The 21,304-nt window shown below is 38.7% G+C and overlaps 1 protein-coding gene across 11 annotated transcripts in view; it reads right to left on the reverse strand.

Moving 5' to 3' along the window:
- LOC127661533 (C2 domain-containing protein 5-like) overlaps positions 1-21,304 on the reverse strand; it is a 53,873-nt gene that overhangs the window by 29,146 nt on the left and 3,423 nt on the right. For 6 of the 11 annotated variants that reach the window (XM_052152279.1, XM_052152278.1, XM_052152275.1 and 3 more), the window contains exons 2-11: positions 20,885-20,986; positions 19,316-19,402; positions 19,056-19,227; positions 18,256-18,351; positions 17,966-18,121; positions 17,483-17,690; positions 9,656-9,810; positions 4,393-4,593; positions 1,275-1,363; positions 129-237 (exon numbers count right to left, since the gene is read on the reverse strand). In XM_052152279.1, coding sequence (XP_052008239.1) covers positions 129-237; positions 1,275-1,363; positions 4,393-4,593; positions 9,656-9,810; positions 17,483-17,690; positions 17,966-18,121; positions 18,256-18,351; positions 19,056-19,227; positions 19,316-19,402; positions 20,885-20,974 — 1,363 coding nt within the window. In that variant the 5' untranslated portion in view covers positions 20,975-20,986. Of the gene's footprint in view, positions 1-128; positions 238-1,274; positions 1,364-4,392; positions 4,594-9,655; positions 9,811-10,430; positions 10,605-17,482; positions 17,691-17,965; positions 18,122-18,255; positions 18,352-19,055; positions 19,228-19,315; positions 19,403-20,884; positions 20,987-21,304 lie in introns of all 11 variants that reach the window. The other 5 variants (XM_052152286.1, XM_052152280.1, XM_052152285.1 and 2 more) reach the window with 4 other exon arrangements.

Raw genomic sequence — 21,304 nt, forward strand, 5'->3', positions numbered from 1 at the left:
GTCTGTAGCTTTTAAATATTTAAGCTAAACAAAGTTAACAGATTTTGCATGCTAAACATTTCAGTTGTGTTTTGTATATCTGTAGTGAGAATGTATATTTTGAGCTTATGTGATACAAGCTGCCTTACCTGGGTTGTGGATTCGATCGAGGAGCTTCACAGACCGGGCATTGACCACACCCCCTACATGAAGGAGAAATCCAGGAGGGAAGGAGGTCAACGTAAAGAAAGGGTATTCCTGCAACACACAGAAAGATGATGGAGGGGTCATAAAGAAAGGGCACATGTTAACCAATGGAAAACATGTTCACCTGTGTGTTCAAAATGGAGATGTAATTTCTGTACTAAAATCTAAATAGGAAAGCTGAAGATTGTATAGAACAGAAATTGAAACCTGTTGGTCATGCTATTACACTGTGAATATTTTGCGATCACAACACAAGATGCATGCAGACAAACTAGAGATTCTAGCAAACAGGCTTTTTTTACTGGTTAACACTGGAGTGCAATAAATCAGGATCTTCTGACAATAAGGGGACAACAAATGAAGGACAAAGGTTTCATATATCTGTGCAGATCCTCACAAGCAGAGCATAAATAAAGGCACAGAACTTGATAACATGTCTCACTTTTACTTCAAGAGAATTACCATTCACATGGACATACAGGATTCACAAGTCCTGATTCGTGGCATAAACAAAGTTGTTGCTAGTATCTGTATCTTTCTCATCCATATGAGTGGAAAGTCACAGAAGTCTTCAAGAACACCGGCTCTTCATTCAAATGTATCAACATTTCATAAGCTTAACAAGGCATTTAATCTAAAACAGACCCTTTAGAAAGACTGGGCACAACCATAGGCAAGACTGTGATGTATAGATACACATGAGAGGTTCCTAGCACCTGTCAAATGTTCAAGCGCAATCTCCATGTAAATACCCAGGAAGTCAAGTGACAGAGAACATGTGTGCATAACCGCGTCATGCCCAAACCAAAGTTTACCATTCTGATATGGTATTGGTTTGATAAAGAGTGAGCCCTTTGTGACGGTAGAAAAGATGAGGAAAAGGATAAAATATTCTACATTTATAAAATGTGGCATGCCCTCAGCAGACATACCCCCGTCCTAACAAATGCCTCAGTAGATGATGAAACCCCCTGAAATCCAATGAGAGGGTGACAGAGTGGAAAAACGCAATTTAATTCTCATTATCACAGTCTCACTTTTATGTTTATGAATATCATGAGTGTGTGTCCGGTTGTGTGATCTCTTACTCTCTGCTCCAAAGCGGATTGGGTCTGTTGCCTCATAAGAGCTTTCAGAGGCCCTGCGTCCTTCCCTGCACTGCCGCCACTGCCCATTCCTGTTTATGTCAGAGACGAAAAACCAAGGGAAAATGAGAAAGACACATGCACTTCTAAAAGACAAGTGCACAATGCGACAATGGCACATCACTCACATTCATTCGCCCCTTCTGATTGTCAATATAATTAATTTGGTGCACATAGCTTGATTTAACATCCATTTTACACTGTAGAGCAGCAACCTAATGTAAAAACAGATTAATGTCATCTTGACATACAGTACCAGTCAAAGGTTTGTACACGCCTACTATCATTATTTGGCAAATGCATCAAAATGATGACATGGCAGAAGTATGGGAATTATGCAGTACCCACAAAAATTTAAAGAAAGCTCATAGTTTAGAGTGCTTTAATACTAGCATTTACATTTACATTTATGCATTTGGCAGACGCTTTTATCCAAAGCAAATTACAGAGCCCTTCTTACAGGGACAATCCCCCCGGAGCAACCTGGAGTTAAGTGCCTTGCTCAAGGACACAATGGTGGTGACTATGGGGATCGAATCAACAACCTTCTGATTACCAGTTTACCAGTACTGTGGTTTAGACCACTACACCACCACCACTCCACTAGCAATTTTGGTGCTGTTTCGTTAGACTTCAAAGTTAGTTTAGTTTGGATGGTGCTTTCCAAACTTGGGTGTCCACCTGTATCTTCTTGAAAAGGTGGTCTGGGGAAAGGTTCATGTGAACACCAGTACAGTTCACTGATGATATTAGAGCAATCATCACAGAAATAAAGCACTATGGATGACTATTGATTGTATAATTTATGTCTTTGCGTGCTCCCGGTCTCAATTATTCTGGTATGATTTATTTATCTGCTTGTATCCAAAGAGCCTTGAGAGAGCAGCTCTACATTGGCCCAAGGGTGCCTAGCACAACAAAATTAGCAATGCACATAAAAGCTAAAACACAATGGAAATAAACCACAGCATTAGACAAGTGACGGTATCAAATTTTCACATCACGATAACAGTTGAAGCTTTTATCACTGTACACTGTATTAACACTGTATTACACTAATAAAACAGGTTGAAAGATTAAAAAAAAAAAAAAAACTTTTGTAATTCTCTTAATAACGAGTTTAATTACTTTTTGAACAATTAAAAAACGAATACATGTTTTTTCTGGAAAGTAAGCCAGTTGCTAATATAGCTAGGTTCTACAAATTTAAAAACAGCAAGTTCACTCACTGAATGGCAACATACGATTGCGTTGCGTTCCAACTTAAACTTATAAAAATATTTTTTGCAACATTGCCATAATTCATTACATGACTAAGCATTAGCTGATTGCAACTGTATTTTGTTTGTTACGATGAGACTCAAACATAACTGTGTAGCTAGTGGAGTTTTAGTTAACTATTTAGCGAAGCTACAATATCTGCAAATACGGTTCAATTTCACTGTCATCTTAGTTATCACTTAGCAAGCAAGTCTCTCTTAGTTTTCCACAGTATGTGGAAAAAACGAGCAGAACTGTAAACACTTACCTTTATCTCATTGAATTGCACAGGATTGTCCCCATGTTTCGCTGCCGCATTTCTGTCACATGTTTTGCAAAAGGGCAAACATCTTTAACCAACAATCCCTCTGCACTTTTAGAGACCAAAAATACTCCCACACTTCCGACTTAATCCTTTTAGATAGCTCATTTTAGATAGCGGATAAAGTGTTGGCTGTGTTCCTCCTTCAGCCATGCTTAGTCCACGTTGGTTTTGTTTACATCAGAGTGCGCATGTGTCATTTATGTCACATGTACGCAGGCGCAGTGTTGTGAATCTTGATTCGTTAATGGAAAACTACAGTGCGTTCAGAAAAATCTAGGATAAACAATTTGGCTAAAAGGTTATCAATAATTATTTACGATATTTTGAGGTGCCCACGATAAAAATATCGTGCATGTTAATTACCGTGAATACCGCCACATGCCTACACAGCACAATGAAACTAAGCCACAACACAACAAATATAAGCTACAAGATGAAAGAAAAGCTACAGCACAATGAAATTAAACCAAAACACAAGGAAAATAAGCACCAACACAACAAAATTAAGCTTTTTCTTTTCCAATAATTTTGTTATTTTACTGCTTAATTTGAAGTGTAGTGTCTTAATTTCGTTGTTTTCACTTTGCTAATTTTGCACCCCTGGGCCACCGTACAGCTCACATTGTACAGCATCTCTTGCGGCAGGCCCGCAGCAGACAAACGTTAATATACTTCATATATCTCATCATATATATCATATGGCAGATATCATATTTAGATTAAAAGGTCTTTAAGAAGAGTGTGTCCAAACATTTATCTTGTACTGTACATCTCAGCTCATACACGATATGTACAAATCCCTGATCAGACAATATGACCTAATGTAATAATGAGATAAGTTGGATAAATACAGTTATTCGCAGAGCAGAAAACTTTCAAAGACACAAGAAACAGCATTCAACAGTAGCACTAAAAGAATTACACATGGGTTGTCTTTTAGTGCAAGTGATGAATGTTATTATTTTGAGTGAATGGCTGGATTCAGCTCAACTCATTCACAAGCTAGGCAACCACCACTTACCACAATTTAACAGGTCAAAAGATGACAAACAGTTATAGACACACAAGCTCAGAGCCCAGGCACTACAAATACATGATATTTATGAAACCAGCCAATAAGAGAGGAGCTTTGTTTGTTTTCTGGCCTGCTCTTCCATTGGCAGACAGATCTATTCTGCATTCAGGATGGGGGGACCTCTACAGCTGCACACACAAGTAGGTTTTGTTAAATCAAAGAATTGCTTTTGCAATCAGGGACATGCAACCACATCATACTATCATAATAAGGACTCCAAGAGCCAAAAAATGTGTCTGGGCATACAACGGGAAAATCATTGGTTAGTATATTATGTATGCAGAGACGGGGTGTAGCATTCTGCCTCGGGCAGTACAGGTTGGTGTAGTCACACTGGATGCAGTCACTGCAGCCAAGGGTCAAAGGTCAAGGGTTATGTGACAGCAGTGAATGTGTCCTACCAGAGGCCGCCAACAGCAGTTCCTCACTGAAAGATACGCTCTTTCTCAGTATGGCTGTGTCTGATTGGCTGACATGGAGTGGGGGAGGAGTTGTACACCTGGAGGCCATCCCTGGCCATAAGTGGCGGGGCAGATAGGCAGAGGGGAGAGGAGATGATTCAGACTCAAGAGCAGGAGAACTGGGAGACAGATATATCCTCGCTGACAGAGAAGGAATGAGACAGAAGGAGAGGGTGGAGGTTGGAGAGGTATGGAGACATCATGAGAGACAAAAATGAGGGGGGTGCTGAACTGTACAACAGAAAGAGGAACTGAGAGAGAAACAGATGTGGAAATGAGATGACCAGAGAGGCATCAAATGAAAATAATAAATTATTTCTTTAAATTAAATGAAAATATTAAAAAAAAATTTAATTATTTATCGCTGAGGTCAACTTACAATGTTAGTCGAGTTATTTTTGGGTTAACATTCTCCATTCTTTCTCTGACCTGTGCTTTAACTGTGGTGTCTTAAAGACTTCTATGTAAGCTCCCTTTTTTTTCTTATTGTGAAATGAGAAACATTGCAGACTTACAGGTTGTGGGTTTGCTGTCGGGTACAATATACTTTAATTTATGATTAAAAAATGGTAAATGGTCTGCACTTATACAGCACCTTTTTAACCTTAACGGTATTCAAAGCGCTTTACACTGTGACACATTCACCCATTCGTGTGGGCCGGGATTCGAACCACATATCCTGCGATTAGTGGCCGACCCGCTCTACCAACTGAGCCAAAGCCGCCTTAACTTAAATTTGATGAAGAACATATGTTTTGAGGGGGAAAAAAGTTCATTCTTTAGGTATGCAGGTGAGTAGAATGAATACATTCCAGAATATATGATGTAGTAACAAAAACTGCGAAAATAATTTATCTGGTTTTGTTAAACGGATCCCAATTTGAGGGGCCTGAGTATCTCAGCCAGTAAAGGCACTGACTACCAACACTTGAGTAGTGAGTTCAAATCCAGGGTGTGCTAAGTGACTCCAATCAGGTTTCCTAAGCAACCAAATTGGCCCGGTTGCTAGGGAGGGTAGAGTCACATGGGGAAACCTGCTTGTGGTCACTATACTGTGGTTCGCTCTCGGAGCAGCATGTGGTGAGTTGTGCGTGGATGCCACGGAGAATAGCGTAAAGCCTCCACAAGCGCTAGGTCTCCACGGTAACGCGCTCAACAAGCCACGTGATAAGATGCACGTGTTGACGGTCTCAGATGCGGATGCAACTGAGATTCATCCTCCGCCACCCAGACTGAGGCGAGTCACTACGCCACCACGAGGACTTCAAGCGCATTGGGAATTGGGCATGCCAAATTGGGGAGAAAAGTGAAGAAAAAAAAATGTAACTTCAAGGAACAACTTTCTTGGTATATGTAGCATGTAGAGTAAAAAAAGAGCCGCCCTACTCACGGTTCTCCACTGTTTTTTATTTTAGTTTATTATGTTATGTTTTGAATAAGACGTCGTCTCCGCTCTTGTGGGATTATGGGATACAAAAGTGTCAGGTTGATGTGCAATTTAGAATTAGGGATGGGCACGAGTACTCAGGTACTCGGATGTGGTAGCGATGATCGATCATTAAAACGATGATTGATGGTGATCAACCATGATATGACTTTTCACTTAATTCAAAATTCAGTGACAATTACCTGACAACTAAACACAAACGTGTCAAAGAGGGAGCTTATTTTTAATTTTGAGGTGTATTATGTTGTGATTGTCAGAGACGTCTCATAGCAACCAAACTGATAAACGACACTGCAATGCTATCGTTACGATAATCTAAAGAGTGTGTAATAAACAGTGTTTTCAACACCTGTCTCAGCAAAACGTTTGCTAAACACGTTTTCTTATCATTTAATGTAAGAACTTTAACTTGTTAATGGATATTATTCAATAAAATTGAATGTTTATCACTGACTGTAAACCTCCCTGCCCTGGGTGCCCACATGTTTGTGAGCCGTAACACACACCTGCATCTTGATGAGATGGGACTTGAAGATTTCTGCATGAGTTTCCAAGTTAGAAGTCTGACATAAAGTGTCATTCTGTTGCACTTTCCCCAGTTGGAAGGAGGAAATTCCAACTCTCAGAGTTGAATGGACATGTTAATATATATACAGTTAAGTACATGCCATTGCCTCTCAGTAATTAGTCAGAGTACTCGTGCAGACCAAATGCCCATCCCGATTTAGAGCCGCCACGTGCCAACCACTGCAAGATGCCACCCTGGACGACTGCCCATGTCGCCCATGCCTAAATCCGCCCCTGCTCAAGCGACAGTCTGTCTGTGTGAATGAAAGCCAAGCTCATGTTGCTCTGAGGATTATTTCAACATCTCTGCACCAGGATACGTTGTTTTGGGTCTGGTTTTAATTTGGGATCATCTGCTTTAAGTAACAACATGTAATTTCCCATATTCCATTTATGATTCATGAGGCAATAAATTACGACACAAAAACATGGAACTGGGGGGCAAAATGTTTTGCTTATTACTTCATGAAGCATAAACAGAATGTGAGAAAATACACATCGTTACCTGCAGCACAGCATTGCAATTCAAACAAGCCCGAAAACAACCTAACATGGTTCATAGAAAAAGTTATAGCGTGACTCAAGATGGCTAAAAACATTAGTTTGTAAGGGGCTTGTTGCATTTTAAATTTGAGTCTTTTTTTTACATTATGACTCATGTCTTATAACATCTGTATGATGTTACCTATTCCCATTATGATTGTTGTGTTCACATTTCATAAGTTATACAGTGGAACTGTCACAGATGAGCGCTGTAAAAAGGGACTGTGCAAACAAACACACAATCACACAAACCACGCTGCACTCGCTTCTTGCTGCTATCATAAATATTACAGCATGTATACAGAGATTAGGGTTTGTATTGGGTGTTTTGTTGTTTAATTTTCATTACATGCTGTTTATCACCTCATTTTTTTAATGCATTATCACTGCTGTTAGAAGTTCATTATTCTCTCTCTGTGAGCGAGTCATGAGGATTACAGTAAACACTCATATAAACTGGCACCATACAATTTATGCAAGTGTATTTTCAATTTTTTCTCATTAAAATCAACATTCATCTGTAATATAGGCGCATTCCTGGTTCATGTTACATCTGACAAACCTTAAATTGCAGCAAGTCCAAATTTCAAGCTTTTAAATGACACATACTTTTCAAATGAAACGCTTTTAATGATTTAGCTAGCAGTTCCAGGTTAAAGGATTAAAAATGCTTTTTTATATATATATATATATATCGGTATTGGCCACAATGAGCTGTGAATTATCATATCGGCCCAGAAATTCCATATCAGTGCATCCCTAATAAATGCTTCTGGCATACTATATACAGTGGCAAGAATAAGTATGTGAACCTTTTGGAATTAGCTGGTTTTCTGCATTAATTATTCATAAAATGTGATCTCACTTTCATCAAAGTCATAAGTACAGACAAACACAATGTGCATAAGCTAACAACACAAACAATTATAATCATTCCTGTCTTTATTGAACACACCCTGTTAGACATTCAAAGTGTTGTGGAAAAAGTAAGTGAACCCTTGTATTTAATAACTGGATGATTCTCCCTTGGCATCAATAACCTCTACCAAGCATTTCCGGTAGCTGCGGATAATATATTAGACCTGAATGACATTCAGAAGGAATTTTGGACCATTCTTCCTTACAGATCTGCTTCAGCTCAGCCATATTCTTAGGATGTCTAGTGTTAATGGCTCTATTGAGGTTATTCCACAGCATCTCTATTGGGTTGGGTCTAAGGTCTGGACTCCAAAAGGTGGATTTTCTTTTTTTATGCCATTCTGTGGTGGGTTTACTTCAATGTTTAGGGTCATTGTCCAGCTGCATCACCCAACTTCAACTGAGCTTCAGCTGGCACACAGCCACCCTGACATTATCCTGTAGGATCTCTTGATAAACTTGGGAATTCATTTTTCATTTCCAGACAAAGACAGCCACTTCTAGGGAGAGTACCTACAGTACTAAATCATCTCCATTTACAGACATTTGTCTAACTGTGGACAGATGAATATCTAAGTTTGTCAAGATTACTTTGTAACCCTTTCCAACTTCATGCAAAGCAACAATTCTTGATCATAGGTCTTCTGAAATCTCTTTTTTGTGAGGCATGGTCCACGTCAGCAGATGCTTCTTGTGAATAGCAAACTCAAAATGTTTTTGTGCTTTTTAAAAGTCAAAGTAGCTCTAACCCACACCTCCAATCTATTTTCATTAATTGGATGCCAGGTTTGCCAACTCCTGACTGTAAATAACTTTTGCTGACATCATTAGACTAGGGGTTCACATACGTTATCCAACCTACACTGTGAATGTTTAAATTCTGTGTTCAATATTTACAAGAACAATAATTTGTGCGTTATTAGTTAAAACAGATTGTATTTGTTCATTTTCGTAACTTAGATGAAGATTAAACCATATTTTAAGACCAATTTAAACATAAACCAGTGGTGGTGGCGTAGTGGCTAAAGCACAGGGCTGTTAATCAGAAGGTCACAGGTTCTAACCCCACAGCCACCACCATTGTGTCCTTGATTAAGGCACTTAACTCCAGGTTGTTCCGGGGGGATTGTCCCTGTAATAATTGCACTGTAAGTCTCTTTGGATAAAAGCGTCTGCCAAATGCATAAATGTAAATGTAATGTAATTCTAAAGGATTCACATACCTTTTCTCGCCACTGTAGTATTAAAGTATGCATATTCGGACACTGGGTATGTTTTCATAGTACATGAAACTGTTTTATATCAAGGATTGAGGAAAATTTCTCAAGATATGACCCCTTTAAAGTGGCTTATCTACATAAGGTAGACTCAGCCGAGCATCATAATTTGATAACCTTCATAATTTTCTGCAGGTTATGTAAATAATCACAAATCACAGCCTTGAATCAAATAAAACTTGATGGCATTTCACATTCACACAGATAAATTAATATAAACTATGGTGGGACAACACAATAACAAAACTTAAAACAACATTTTATTGAAATGAACAAAATAAACGGACAAAAAAATAAATGGATAAATGGCGACACTGTGCCCTACACCCTCTGCCTCTAGACCTCGACACCATGGTCGGTGTGCCAATGATTAAAATTGGTGTCATGCAGGCCCATGAAGAGAGGGCGTCTGGTAGAGTGCCAGAGGTCAGGATGGGGTCGGGTATCTTACCAGTTTTGGGGGTGAGGCTGAGCTCGGTGTCTGAAGAGGAGGACTGGCGACTGTAGGACTTGGAGGGGGAAAAGGAAGAGAAGGTTTGTACTCTCAGAGGGGTTGGGGGTCCAGAGAATAACGGGTTGCCTGGGGCCTCCTCCCCAAAAATTGGCCTGTCAGAGCAAACACACTCCCATCAACACACACAGACTCACAGGTTCATACATTACGACTGTGCCCGTGTGCCTGTGTTTGAGCATATGAACGTGTGAGAGGAGGAGGGAGAGATTGAGAGAAAGTGAGCAGAGTGTGTTGACTGCTTGCTGCTGAAAGGGAAGAGTGCCAGAGGAAGATGAAAAGAGACGGAAAAGCTTGAGATGGTAGCCGAGCGGGGATAAAAGAATGAAAAGATTGGAACACTCCAACACCCAAAAAAGGCAAAAAAAAATGAAGCGCAAAGGAGATGGAATAAGCACGTTTCAGCCAACCAAAGCACAGCGCTTTCATAACGAGTGTCAACAAAAAATGTAATCGTTTAAACGAGGAAAAAAATCTAAAAACAAATAAAAAACCTGCACACAAAAACTTAAAAACAGAGGCCAAACGTGAGTGTCAGCTGAATGCAGCTTACTGACTTGTCAGAGGCAGTTCTAGTGACAGGCCTTAGCTATAAACAAGGTTGCTTTGGCAGCTGAAGGGAGGGGACTGGTGATGTCACAGCTGTCTGCCAATGAAGAACAGGGGGGTGGTGAGAGGTCTTGGCAAAGTGGTGACAGGGTCATGGGGTACCTGCCTACACTGCCTGGCTCTGGGGGCTTTTGAGCTCTTGTGTCTGGGTTTCATACCGGCGAACAGCAGTGTTGGCACAGAAACAGAGAAGCCCTGAGAAAGACGACTGCTTGCGCTGTGAACTGGACTGCTGTGTGTGGAACGACATCCGAGAGTGGAAGGTGCAGCCTGTGGAGAGCTACATACAAACACACACACACACGCGTTTCACGCATATTTTAAACATCTCATCCACACACACACCCACAGTGTGCCAGGGTCAGAAATCAACTTTTTCTTAATTATGGAGCAATATTTTCCCCCAGGAACTGATTTTCAGGGGCATTTTCCCCCTTAATGGGCTATTGAGAAGTCCTCTTTTTATTTATAAAACAGATAGTTCTGGTTCTCAATACTGATTGGTCAGCAGCCATGCTTTATTCATGATAATGAACAGCTCTGACCTCTTCACGGAAGCACCCTTAGCTTACAGCTTAAAGTAAAATGCTTGAATTCAATTAATTTATTAAAATAAATTCCCAATTAATTCAGTAAGGCTGTTACCTATTAATTTAAATCAGAATCAACTCATATTTTGTGATATCAATTTGACTTACAATAAAATATTAAGAAATATATCCAAATTTAAAAAAAGAGAACAACAATTATATTTTGAATATGGGGGTGGCAGTAGCATTTATGCCCCCAAGGCCCCATTAATTTCTTACCCTGCTGTGTAGTGTACATTCACAGAAACACAAACAGACACTTAACATTGACATTCACAAACATGCACATATACATACATACACACAGGCCCAAGGCAGACTGCATGGAAATCTGACAGGGGAAAAGTTCATGACATATTGTCTGTGTCTCATAACTTAGTAAGCCTACCTAGACAGCTTTTTGGGCATCATAGACATGTTCAGATGCTCATTTCAAGCTTTCAAAATCACCTATGGTGCTCAATAATGCTGTCTAGGAGGGGGCCTGGGTAGCCCAGCCAGTCTTTATGCTGCCTACCACCCCTGGAGTGGCGTGTTGAATCCAGGGTGTGCTCAGTGACTTCAGCCAGGTATCCTAAGCAACCAAATTGGCCACGTTGCTAGGGAGGGTAGAGACACATGGGTTAGCCTCCTCGTGGTTGAGATTAGTGGTTCTCGCTCTCAATGGGGCGTGTGGTAAGTTGTGCGTGGATCGCGGAGAATAGCATGAGCCTCCACATGCGGAGTCCCCGCAGTGTCATGCACAACGAGTCATGTGATAAGATGCGCGGATTGACGGTCTCAGCAGCGAAGGCAACTGAGACTTTTTCTAGAGGAAGTCGTTGGCATTTGCAACCAAATTTCACGCTATGCGACTAAAAATAGAGTCGTGCTCGTACTGCAGAAACACTTTTGACAACACTAGTGTTGAGAAAAAATGTTGTTCCGTTTGTCTCCAAAGAGGAGATCCAGGTGACCCATTTGTTAAAGAATAATTTCTCTTTCTGTTCTCTTCAGTCAGTTGCTTATCAAAAACAACAAAAAGTAAACATTTAATTTGAATCAGGAATAGTATACAGTTGAAGTCAGAAGTTTACATACACTTTAAACTAATTTTTTTCACACTCCACAGATTTAATATTAGCAAACTATAGTTTGGCATGTCATTAAGGACATCTACTATGTGCATAAGAGTAATTTTTCCAACAATTGTTTACAGACAGATTGTTTCACTTTTAATTGACTATATCACAATTCCAGTGGGACAGAAGTTTACATACACTAAGTTAGCTGTGCCTTTAAGCAGCTTGGAAAATTCCAGAAAATAATGTCAAGCCTTTAGACAATTAGCCAGTTAACTTCTGATAGGATGTGTGCTGAACTGGAGGTGTTACTGTGGAGGTATTTTAAGGACTACTTTCAAACTCAGTGTCTCTTTACTCGACATCATGTGAAAATCAAAAGAAATCAGCCAAAACCTCAGAAAAAAAAAAATTGTGGACCTCCACAAATCTGGTACATCCTTGGGAGCAATTTCCAAATGCCTTAAGCTCCATGTTCATCTGTACAAACAATAGTACATAAGTATAGGCATTATGGGACCACGTAGCCATCATACCACTCAGGAAGGAGGCACATTTAGCCTGCTAGAGATTAAAGTAGTTTGGTGCAAAAAGTGAAAATTAATCCCAGAACAACAGCAAAGGACCTTGTGAAGATGCTGGAGGAAACAGGTAGACAAGTATCTATATCCACAGTAAAACGAGTCCTATATTGAAATAACCTGAAAGGCTGCTTAGCCAGAAGAAGCCACTGCTCCAAAACCACCATAAAAAAGCCAGACTACAGTTTGAAAGTGCACATGGGGACAAAGATCTTACTTTTTGGAGAAATGTCCTCTGGTCTGATGAAAATAGTTTTTACTGTTTGGTCATAATGACCATCGTTATGTTTGGAGGGAAAAGGGTGTGGCTTTCAAGCCGAAAAACTCCATTCTAATCATGTAGCATGGGGGTGGCAGCATGTTGTGGGGGTGCTTTGCTGCAGGAGGGCTGGTGCACTTCACAAAATAGATTGCATCATGAGGAAGTAAAATGACGTGGATATATTGAAGCAACATCTCAAGACATCAGCCAGGAAGTTAAAGCTTGGTCGTGAAATGGGTCTTCCAAATGGACAATGACCCCAAGCATACCTCCAAAGTTGTGGCAAAATGGCTTAAGGACGACAAAGTCAAGGTACTGGAGTGGCCATCACAAAGCCCTGACCTCAATTTGATTGAAAATTTGTGAGCAGAACTGAAAAAGTGTGTGCGAGCAAGGAGGCCTTCACACCTGACTCAGTTACACCAGTTCTGTCTGGAGGAATGGGACAAAATTCCAGCAACTTATTGTGAGAAGCTTGTGGACGGCAACCCCAAACATCTGACCCAAGTTAAACAATTTAAAGGCAATGCTACCAAATACTAACAAAGTGTATGTAAACTTCTGACCCACTTGGAATGCGATGAAAGAAATAAAAGCTGAAATAAATCATTCTCTACTACTATTATTCTGACATTTCACATTCTTAAAATAAAGTAGTGATCCTAACTGACCCAAGACAGAGAATGTTTTCTATTAATAAATGTCAGGAATTGTGAAAAACTGAGCTGAAATGTATTTGGCTAACGTGTATGTAAACTTCTGACTTCAACTGTAGGTGAGGTTAAGTCATTAAAGACCTCTTTCGTTAATGCTCTCATTTAAAGACGCACTTTACAGAAATGCCAGGTTTCCTTAAAGAGACAGTACCGATTTTTAGAATGTGTTTAACAAATCAATGCAAATACCTGTAAATAGTACAAATTATGCAATTAAACAATAAACATGTAACAAAATATAATATATGCAATATATAATATTTATTGACTAAATACATTGATTTGTTAATTTTTAAAAAGCTATTATGTAACCAAAATGGCGAAACACTAATCAAATATCATTAGTAAAATGTATATTTGTGTAATGTATCTAGTTAGAAGATCCCAAGAATAATTCACAGCATTAGCTGGGAGAAAGTTTATTTTACATGTAAGCAAAAGGGACATTATAACTGAAATACACCCATATGAATCGATATCGAATCGCTAAGCTACTAGCTAAGTTTTGAGACAAAGCCATTCAAACATTATAAGCTCCCAAGAGAGCAAAGGACAAGACAACAGAGACATTGACAAATGCAAAAGACAACAGACTCAAGACAGCACTCCAGATGCAGGTCGCCTTGTCTGGAATTGCGCAAAGAAACAGCTGTCTGATGCAAAAACATGCTAGTGCAGGAGAGATGCAGCATGCAGGAGAAAGTTCAAGAACAGACAGAGTAAGAAGATAGAGGGAGCAAGAGAGAACATGCAGGGGAGAACATGATTGAGGTGTGGTGTGTTTGTGCGTTGAGAATGCATTTTTGTACCACTTGTAAAACAGCAATTCATAAAACAAACACACACACACCCTCAAATTCACTAACAAATAAGACCCAAAAAAACAGCATTTATTTTTTTCTCTTTCATGCAGCATTAAACCTTGTTTACCTAAAAGAATGCCACCTGTCTTACCATACACAGTAATCAAATAATTTGATAACATTAAAAGGAATGTTCCAGGTTCAATAAAAGTTAAGCTCAATCAACAGCATTTGCCACACAAAATCATGGACTTAAAACGGTTCAAGGAATGTAAACGAAAACCAAAAACGATGTATTCTGTGAATGAAAACCTTTTAAACAACCATGTATAATCAGGGTTCACACTCTTTTTAAGGCACAATTTCCCAGGACATTTAATGCGCCATATGGTTGCTATATTTAAGTAAAAACACACAAGAGTTATTTTGACGTTCTGTGTGATTTTGACTCTAGTTTCTCACCTCCAGATAGCAGTTTGCAACATGGCCCTGTGTAATTATTAATCCCCAAAAAGCTATTATTGAATTAAAATAAATATATAGTCTGTATGTGCTGCACGCTTCAGAGAGCTCTGATCACTGTCATCTACTACAAACATGCATACAACCAGAGGACGTGTGATGCTCTTTTCAACGTATGAGTGGCCGGCTTCACACGTTGCTTTTGAAGCCCGCAGCACATGCAGACTTTATATAGTGCTGGGCAATATGGGCAAAAACAATTCACAATATTCTTTTTCATATCATTCGATTTCGACATTTATCACGATATACATTCACATTGGCACATTGCACTTTTCTTTTGTTTGTTTTTTTTAATTTCCAAGTTGGCAGAAGAACAAATGTATCCTAAACAGTCAAAATAGTCATTATAAAACTGCATTGGGGGCCTAGAGAAAGCCAAATCAGTGGATATTTGAGGGATCTTTTACCAAAATATTTTTATAGAGTTTATCAGTAAAAGAGTGCATTTGGAAATTAATTATAAAATATCATCTGTTTGTTTTGAAGCATAATGACAGCAGTGCAGTATTTGTTTGAAAATTTTTACATTCAAATGACATCCACCACACAGGAAAAAATGCTTATTTTCACTTATTTTGGTGAGGCAAGTGGCTTATTTTAGGCTTGTTTTTTCAAACCAGATCGTTTGTTGCTCTTGCGAGATCTGCCAACACTGCAATTTGTATTTCACCCACCCCTTAGCAATTAGTATTGCCATTTTTAAAAGAAAGTATTAATCGTTCTATTATTTTGTCGAACTGGTAACCTTTTGGAAAGGAGGATGCAGAACTTCTGAACTGGAACAAAAAAATATATAATTTTTGCTCAGAATGAACCTAAAAGAAAAACATTTTGTTTTTAGTCCCTGCAAAAAAATAATTAACTTCTCCATACTTATCTTTAAAAAAAGAAGAAGCTAAAATCGAGTTTGCATTGGGATTTTGACCGATACCAATAACTAAGGTGGTGGGAAAGGCCAATGACCAATTAATTGGCCGATAATTTTTCAAATCAATTTATAGAATGTTACAAATGTTCTTATTCTTTCTTTACTATGGCGGGCAAAGACAAAAGTCCAAAATGAATAAAATCCCAGATGCAGTTTTTCATTCAACCAAAATCCCAATAATACCCAGAAAAATGTTGTGCATTATGTGGGACTTTTAATTATAAACAAGCCCAAAAATCACCAGGGACTCTTATTATGAAATGGTGAAAAAAATAATCAGCAACTATTGACATATTTTTGCCGATAACCAATTCCAAAAAGCAACAGATATATCGGTCTACCTTCAGTTTAAAGGCAGAAATGTGAAGCTTATAATTTTATAAAAACATTTACATGCATTAATCTGTTAAAACATGTGTATTATTGGAGCTGTAAAGTTGTTTATTTTGTCATTTTTACATTACGCTGTCATGGCAACAAAGTTGTAATATTGCATATAATTTCACACGAATAAGGTTAGTAAGCGATTTTACATGCATATTGTTTAGATCTTGAGGCAATACTTTTAAAACAGTATTTTAACGTTGACAGATTGGCCCCATTCCCTTCCATTGTAAGTGCCTCAATGTAACAAACCAGAAATACATTTTGTGGTTATAAACATTATTCCACACATTCTGAAGATTGAGCTTAACTTAAAAATGAATGAACAGGTTAAACATAAAAGGATCCATCAGGTGCAATTTCAAAACAAAACAGCCTCTTGATTATTTTTACTTATTAAAAGGGTGTAAAAATTCACAGATGCATCATAAATACAATTCTTGACCTGTCAGCAGTAGTAAAAATCCACTAAATTCAGATGCCCAATTACTTTCAGGCAATGACATGAATGTAAAACAGAATGTGGTGTTTTTGACAATACTTCAATACAATATATATTGTCACTTCAGCATTTGTGTCTTAAAAACTTTTAGCTGAATTTTGACCAAATGTCAGATTTATGATGCATCATTCAGTAAAGAGCTGAAATCAAATCAAACAACTGTCAGAGCAAATATTTACACCCCTATTTAATTATCATGAACTGGTACAGCTGTAAAAAAAGAAAAACATCAGCCATTTTCAATCTCTTTAAATATTCATGATAGTAGAGGTCGACCGATATATCAGATTTATTGATTACTCTGGCCGATAAATGCATTTTTTTTGTCATTTTTGGTTTGGTGAAGGATGCTAACATTAAAGCTAACATTAGCTGTTTGAATCGTTAGAACAATGTTTTGAATAAAAAAAATTAACTTGTGAATTTGTACAGTTCCATTGAGTTTTTTTCGGGATTGATGGGCAGATGGCAAAGGCTTAAAAACAAAAGATACCAGGGTGGGAGAAATGTAAAAGGTTTGGCAATTGAAAGTTATACTAAATTCAGTCTTAATTTGCATTGAGAGGAAAGTTTTCATTCATATTTTACATTGTAAAAACTATCGGCCGATTAATCTGCTATCGGCTTGTTTTCCCCACCTTAGTTATCGGTATCGGCAAAACCCACTATCGGTCGACCTCTAGATGATGGACTTGATTCTGATACAGCCTCTCATGCACGCACCCACACACATTCACACAAACATTTAATCCTGTGCACAGAGGCAGTTTAAATGGGTGTCTGTGTCAGATTTGTGAGACACTCACTCTTTCATGTCTTTTGAAGGAGAGGAGTTGCTGGGGTGTGTGGTTGAGGCAGAAGTGAGGGTGCTGATTTTCTCCAGTGTGCAGGCTGTCCCGATGGCACGGACCACGAGGCCTGTTTCTCCTTCCAGGTCGAAACACTGCAGGTACCCTACCACTGCATTCCCTCCCATCTCCAGGACCTTAAGACCAATCTTCCTCTGCAATTCACCTACAATGAATGCAAACAATTACACACACATAAACCGCAGGAGCCAGAAAATGTGTCTCAGATAACACGTGCATCTCCAGAGGCATAGTAGTACCAGATACTTATTTTAAAAGCACTTATAGACATGTCAGAGTAGTCACAATATTTAATTTTGACATGAACGAAAATAAGGCTATGAGGTATAGAGATATTGGCTGTCCAATATGCAGTACTTAAATACATACAACTGTGCATACATTTTCTGTCTCTCCTGCTCAATCTTTGTGAGTTAGTACCTGACATGAGAAAGATGAGTCTCTGTCTGGCTTCGTTGGATGCACGAGGAGTTCTGATACGGTCAATCCACTGGTACTCTGGATCCTCATTCACCACAAGCTCCTCTACAAAACCATGAACCATCACGGCTCGGTAACATCGAGGAATTGAGGTTGCTGGAAAAAACAAAGCCAGAATGTGAGAGAAAAAATGTATACATGGAAGAAAGGAACAGGCTTTGCAAAAAGGCATCAGCAAAAGAAGATGAGATCACAAGAGTGGAAAAAACAGAAAGCATCATGATACTTACTACAGAAGAATTTAACCCCACATGAGGACTGCCTGAAGCGGTTCAGGTCATTAAAGAGATCCACCTTCACAAGCACATTGATTTCTCCTCTTATACCTAAACAAAAGTCAATGCAGTAAAACTCAGAATTAGCAGTATACAGGTAGTTTTGTATATACTATATAGCATATGAAGTAAATTTAGTCTATTATTTGAATGAAATATATTTATAATCTACATTTCTCTTAACTTATCTGGCATTTTGGATATTTTTTTATCCCCTTTTCTCCCAATTTGTAATGCCCAATTCCCACTACTTAGTAGGTCATCGTGGTGGTGTGGTTACTCACCTCAATCCGGGTGGCGGAGGACAAGTCTCAGTTGCCTCCGCTTCTGAGACCGTCAATCCGCGCATCTTATCACGTGGCTCATTGTGCATGACACCGCGGAGACTCACGCTACTCTCCGCGATCCAAACACAAATTACCACGAGCCCCATTGAGAGCAAGAACCACTAATCATGACCATGAGGAGGTCACCCCATGTGACTCTACCCTACCTAGCAACTGGGCCAACTTGGTTGCTTAGGAGACCTGGCTGGAGTCACTCAGGACACCCTGGATTCGAACTTGCAACTCCAGGGGTGGTAGTCACAATCAATACTCACTGAGCCACCCAGGCTTGTCACAATGCATTCTGTTGCCTTACATTTTGGCCAAAAGTATCTCAGACTACCTTACACCCTTCACATGAGGTTCACTTTTTTTAGCATTTAGCAATTTTTTAAAGATTTTCTAACATGTTTCTTTGCAAATACACACCATGTATTGTGTCATAGATAGGGAGCCAGCCAGAGATGACAGTTGCTGCTTCACTACAGAGTAAGGGATCTATGTCAATGTACACCTTTCCTATGGCATCATTAGCACTGTATATGTCATGGTCAAGAACAGTTATCTGCAATGGCTCATCTTGTAAATCCTTGTCATCCACCTGAGAGAAAGAAAGATAAACAGAGAGAAAAAACTACAGCACAGAGTCCAAACCAAAGCAAAGCAGGAGACAAGGAAGACAAACTTACCTCAAACTTGAACCATTCGGAATTCCACTGAGGGTTCAGGGACTTGGGGTACACATCAGTTTTAAATGTTGTGTTTCCAAACTTCACCTGAGGAACACAACATTATAAGCACTGCTTTATCAAAAATCAATGCTGGTGTCTCAAAACCTACTTAGCATTTATGAGCATCAGAGGCATGTTCGAAAAACCCAAAAATGCTGTACAGGTAGGCTGTTCACTTAGGTAGGCTGTGACACAGCCAAGATGTCTTTTAATTTAAAGGGAATGACAATGACCCAAAAATGATAATTCTATCTTTATTTATTGACCCTCATATCATTCCAACCTTGCATGACTCCATTTCATCCATGGAACACAAAAGGAGATATAAGGCAGAATGAGAGCCTCAGTGAACTTTTACTTTTCATTGTATGTAAAAAAAAAAAACAACATGCAATGAAAGTGAATGAGGCTGTCAGTCCGGCAACATTCTGGCTAACATCTCCTTTTGTGTTCCTTGGAATAAAGTCATACAGGTTTCGAACAATATAAGAGGGAGTAAATGATTCAATTCAAAAGAAATTCAATTTTTGGGTGAACTATACCTTTAAAAATACTATGAACTAGGGATGTCCTGACACCGATACTGGAATCGGAATCGGGTCCGATACCGCGCTCATGTACCTGTACTCGTGCTTGTAAAAATGCTCCGATACCAAAAAAACTACACCATCTGATGTATGAATGCAATTACGCAAACAATCGGCACACAGATTAAAAACACGTCATGTCCTAGTGAGATTATTTAACAGCAAAAGCTGCGATTTAATGAGATAAATATGTAGTTTGCATGTGCAGCACTTTAAATGTGAGTCCATGTGAATGTGTGAAGCCGGTGTTGTGCTGACATAAATACAAAGAGCAACAAATAGGAGACACATACAGACTACATATTTCTTTCATTAAGCAGCAGCCTTTTGCAGTTTAATAATCACTTTGAGTCACGTTGCGACCAGCTTTACCAGTGGGAAGCTGCCGTCATAACGTCAGATCTCCTTGGTCATAACACAGAAACACTTCAAAATAAAAGCGTCGCCAAAATAAAAGCTCAATTTAATTCAGGGAAAAAAGTACAATAGACATAGACTACTGTATAATTCTGTAATATTCGCTGTGATACTACCATTATTAATAATAAGTCATTTTATTATTTTTAAGAAATATCTCGCATCTGTGATGCTCTGTTATGCACCGTATTATTTAACAAAATAACTCCAATGTTGTATTTTGGATTGTGCTGTGAGGTTCTGTATAAAATCACTTATATTGTTATACTTTCATTTGATTAAAGTTTTAAGGAATTACTTTATTTAGACACAATTTAAATAAAAGATGCTAATCAATTCAAGATGAAATGTAAATAAATCGTTGCTATGAAACTCAGAAAAAATTTAACTAAAAACAGGTATCGAACTCAGTATCGGCCAGTGCCAAAAAGAAAGTATCGGTACTCTTAAACTTTCTCAAAAAAATGGTATCGGGACAACAGTACTATGAACTAGTGTTCAATGTGCACTCAGTACAACAGACCTCAACAAAGGCGTCAGTGAGATCGCTGGCACGGTCCATGACGGGCAGGTGCCGTCCTGCGACAATCTTCGCCTTTAACTTCCCAGGCATGGTTCATCTAGTCTTGATTTAAACACATATCAAATAAACAATACATTTTAGATGAAGTTTAATCTGAAAAAGGCAGAGAAAGCACCATGACCAACATGTTTGATACAGGTGATAAAAACAGGTGCTTTTGACAGTTTGGAGGACTGAAAGAGAGGCAACTTGTTTTGATTTATAGTAGATTATTGAAAGCAAACTGGCACCGAAATATTCTTAAAGGGAAAAGACTTGTTTACATAAAAATGTAGAAAATGTATAAGTACTACTGACAACTAAGAGGTTTTAAAATGAGACTTTAAAACAGTTTAACAGTTACAATTAGTTAACGATCAA

The sequence above is a fragment of the Xyrauchen texanus genome, chromosome 21 (assembly GCF_025860055.1).
Source record: "Xyrauchen texanus isolate HMW12.3.18 chromosome 21, RBS_HiC_50CHRs, whole genome shotgun sequence".
Taxonomy (NCBI): Eukaryota; Metazoa; Chordata; class Actinopteri; order Cypriniformes; family Catostomidae; genus Xyrauchen; species Xyrauchen texanus.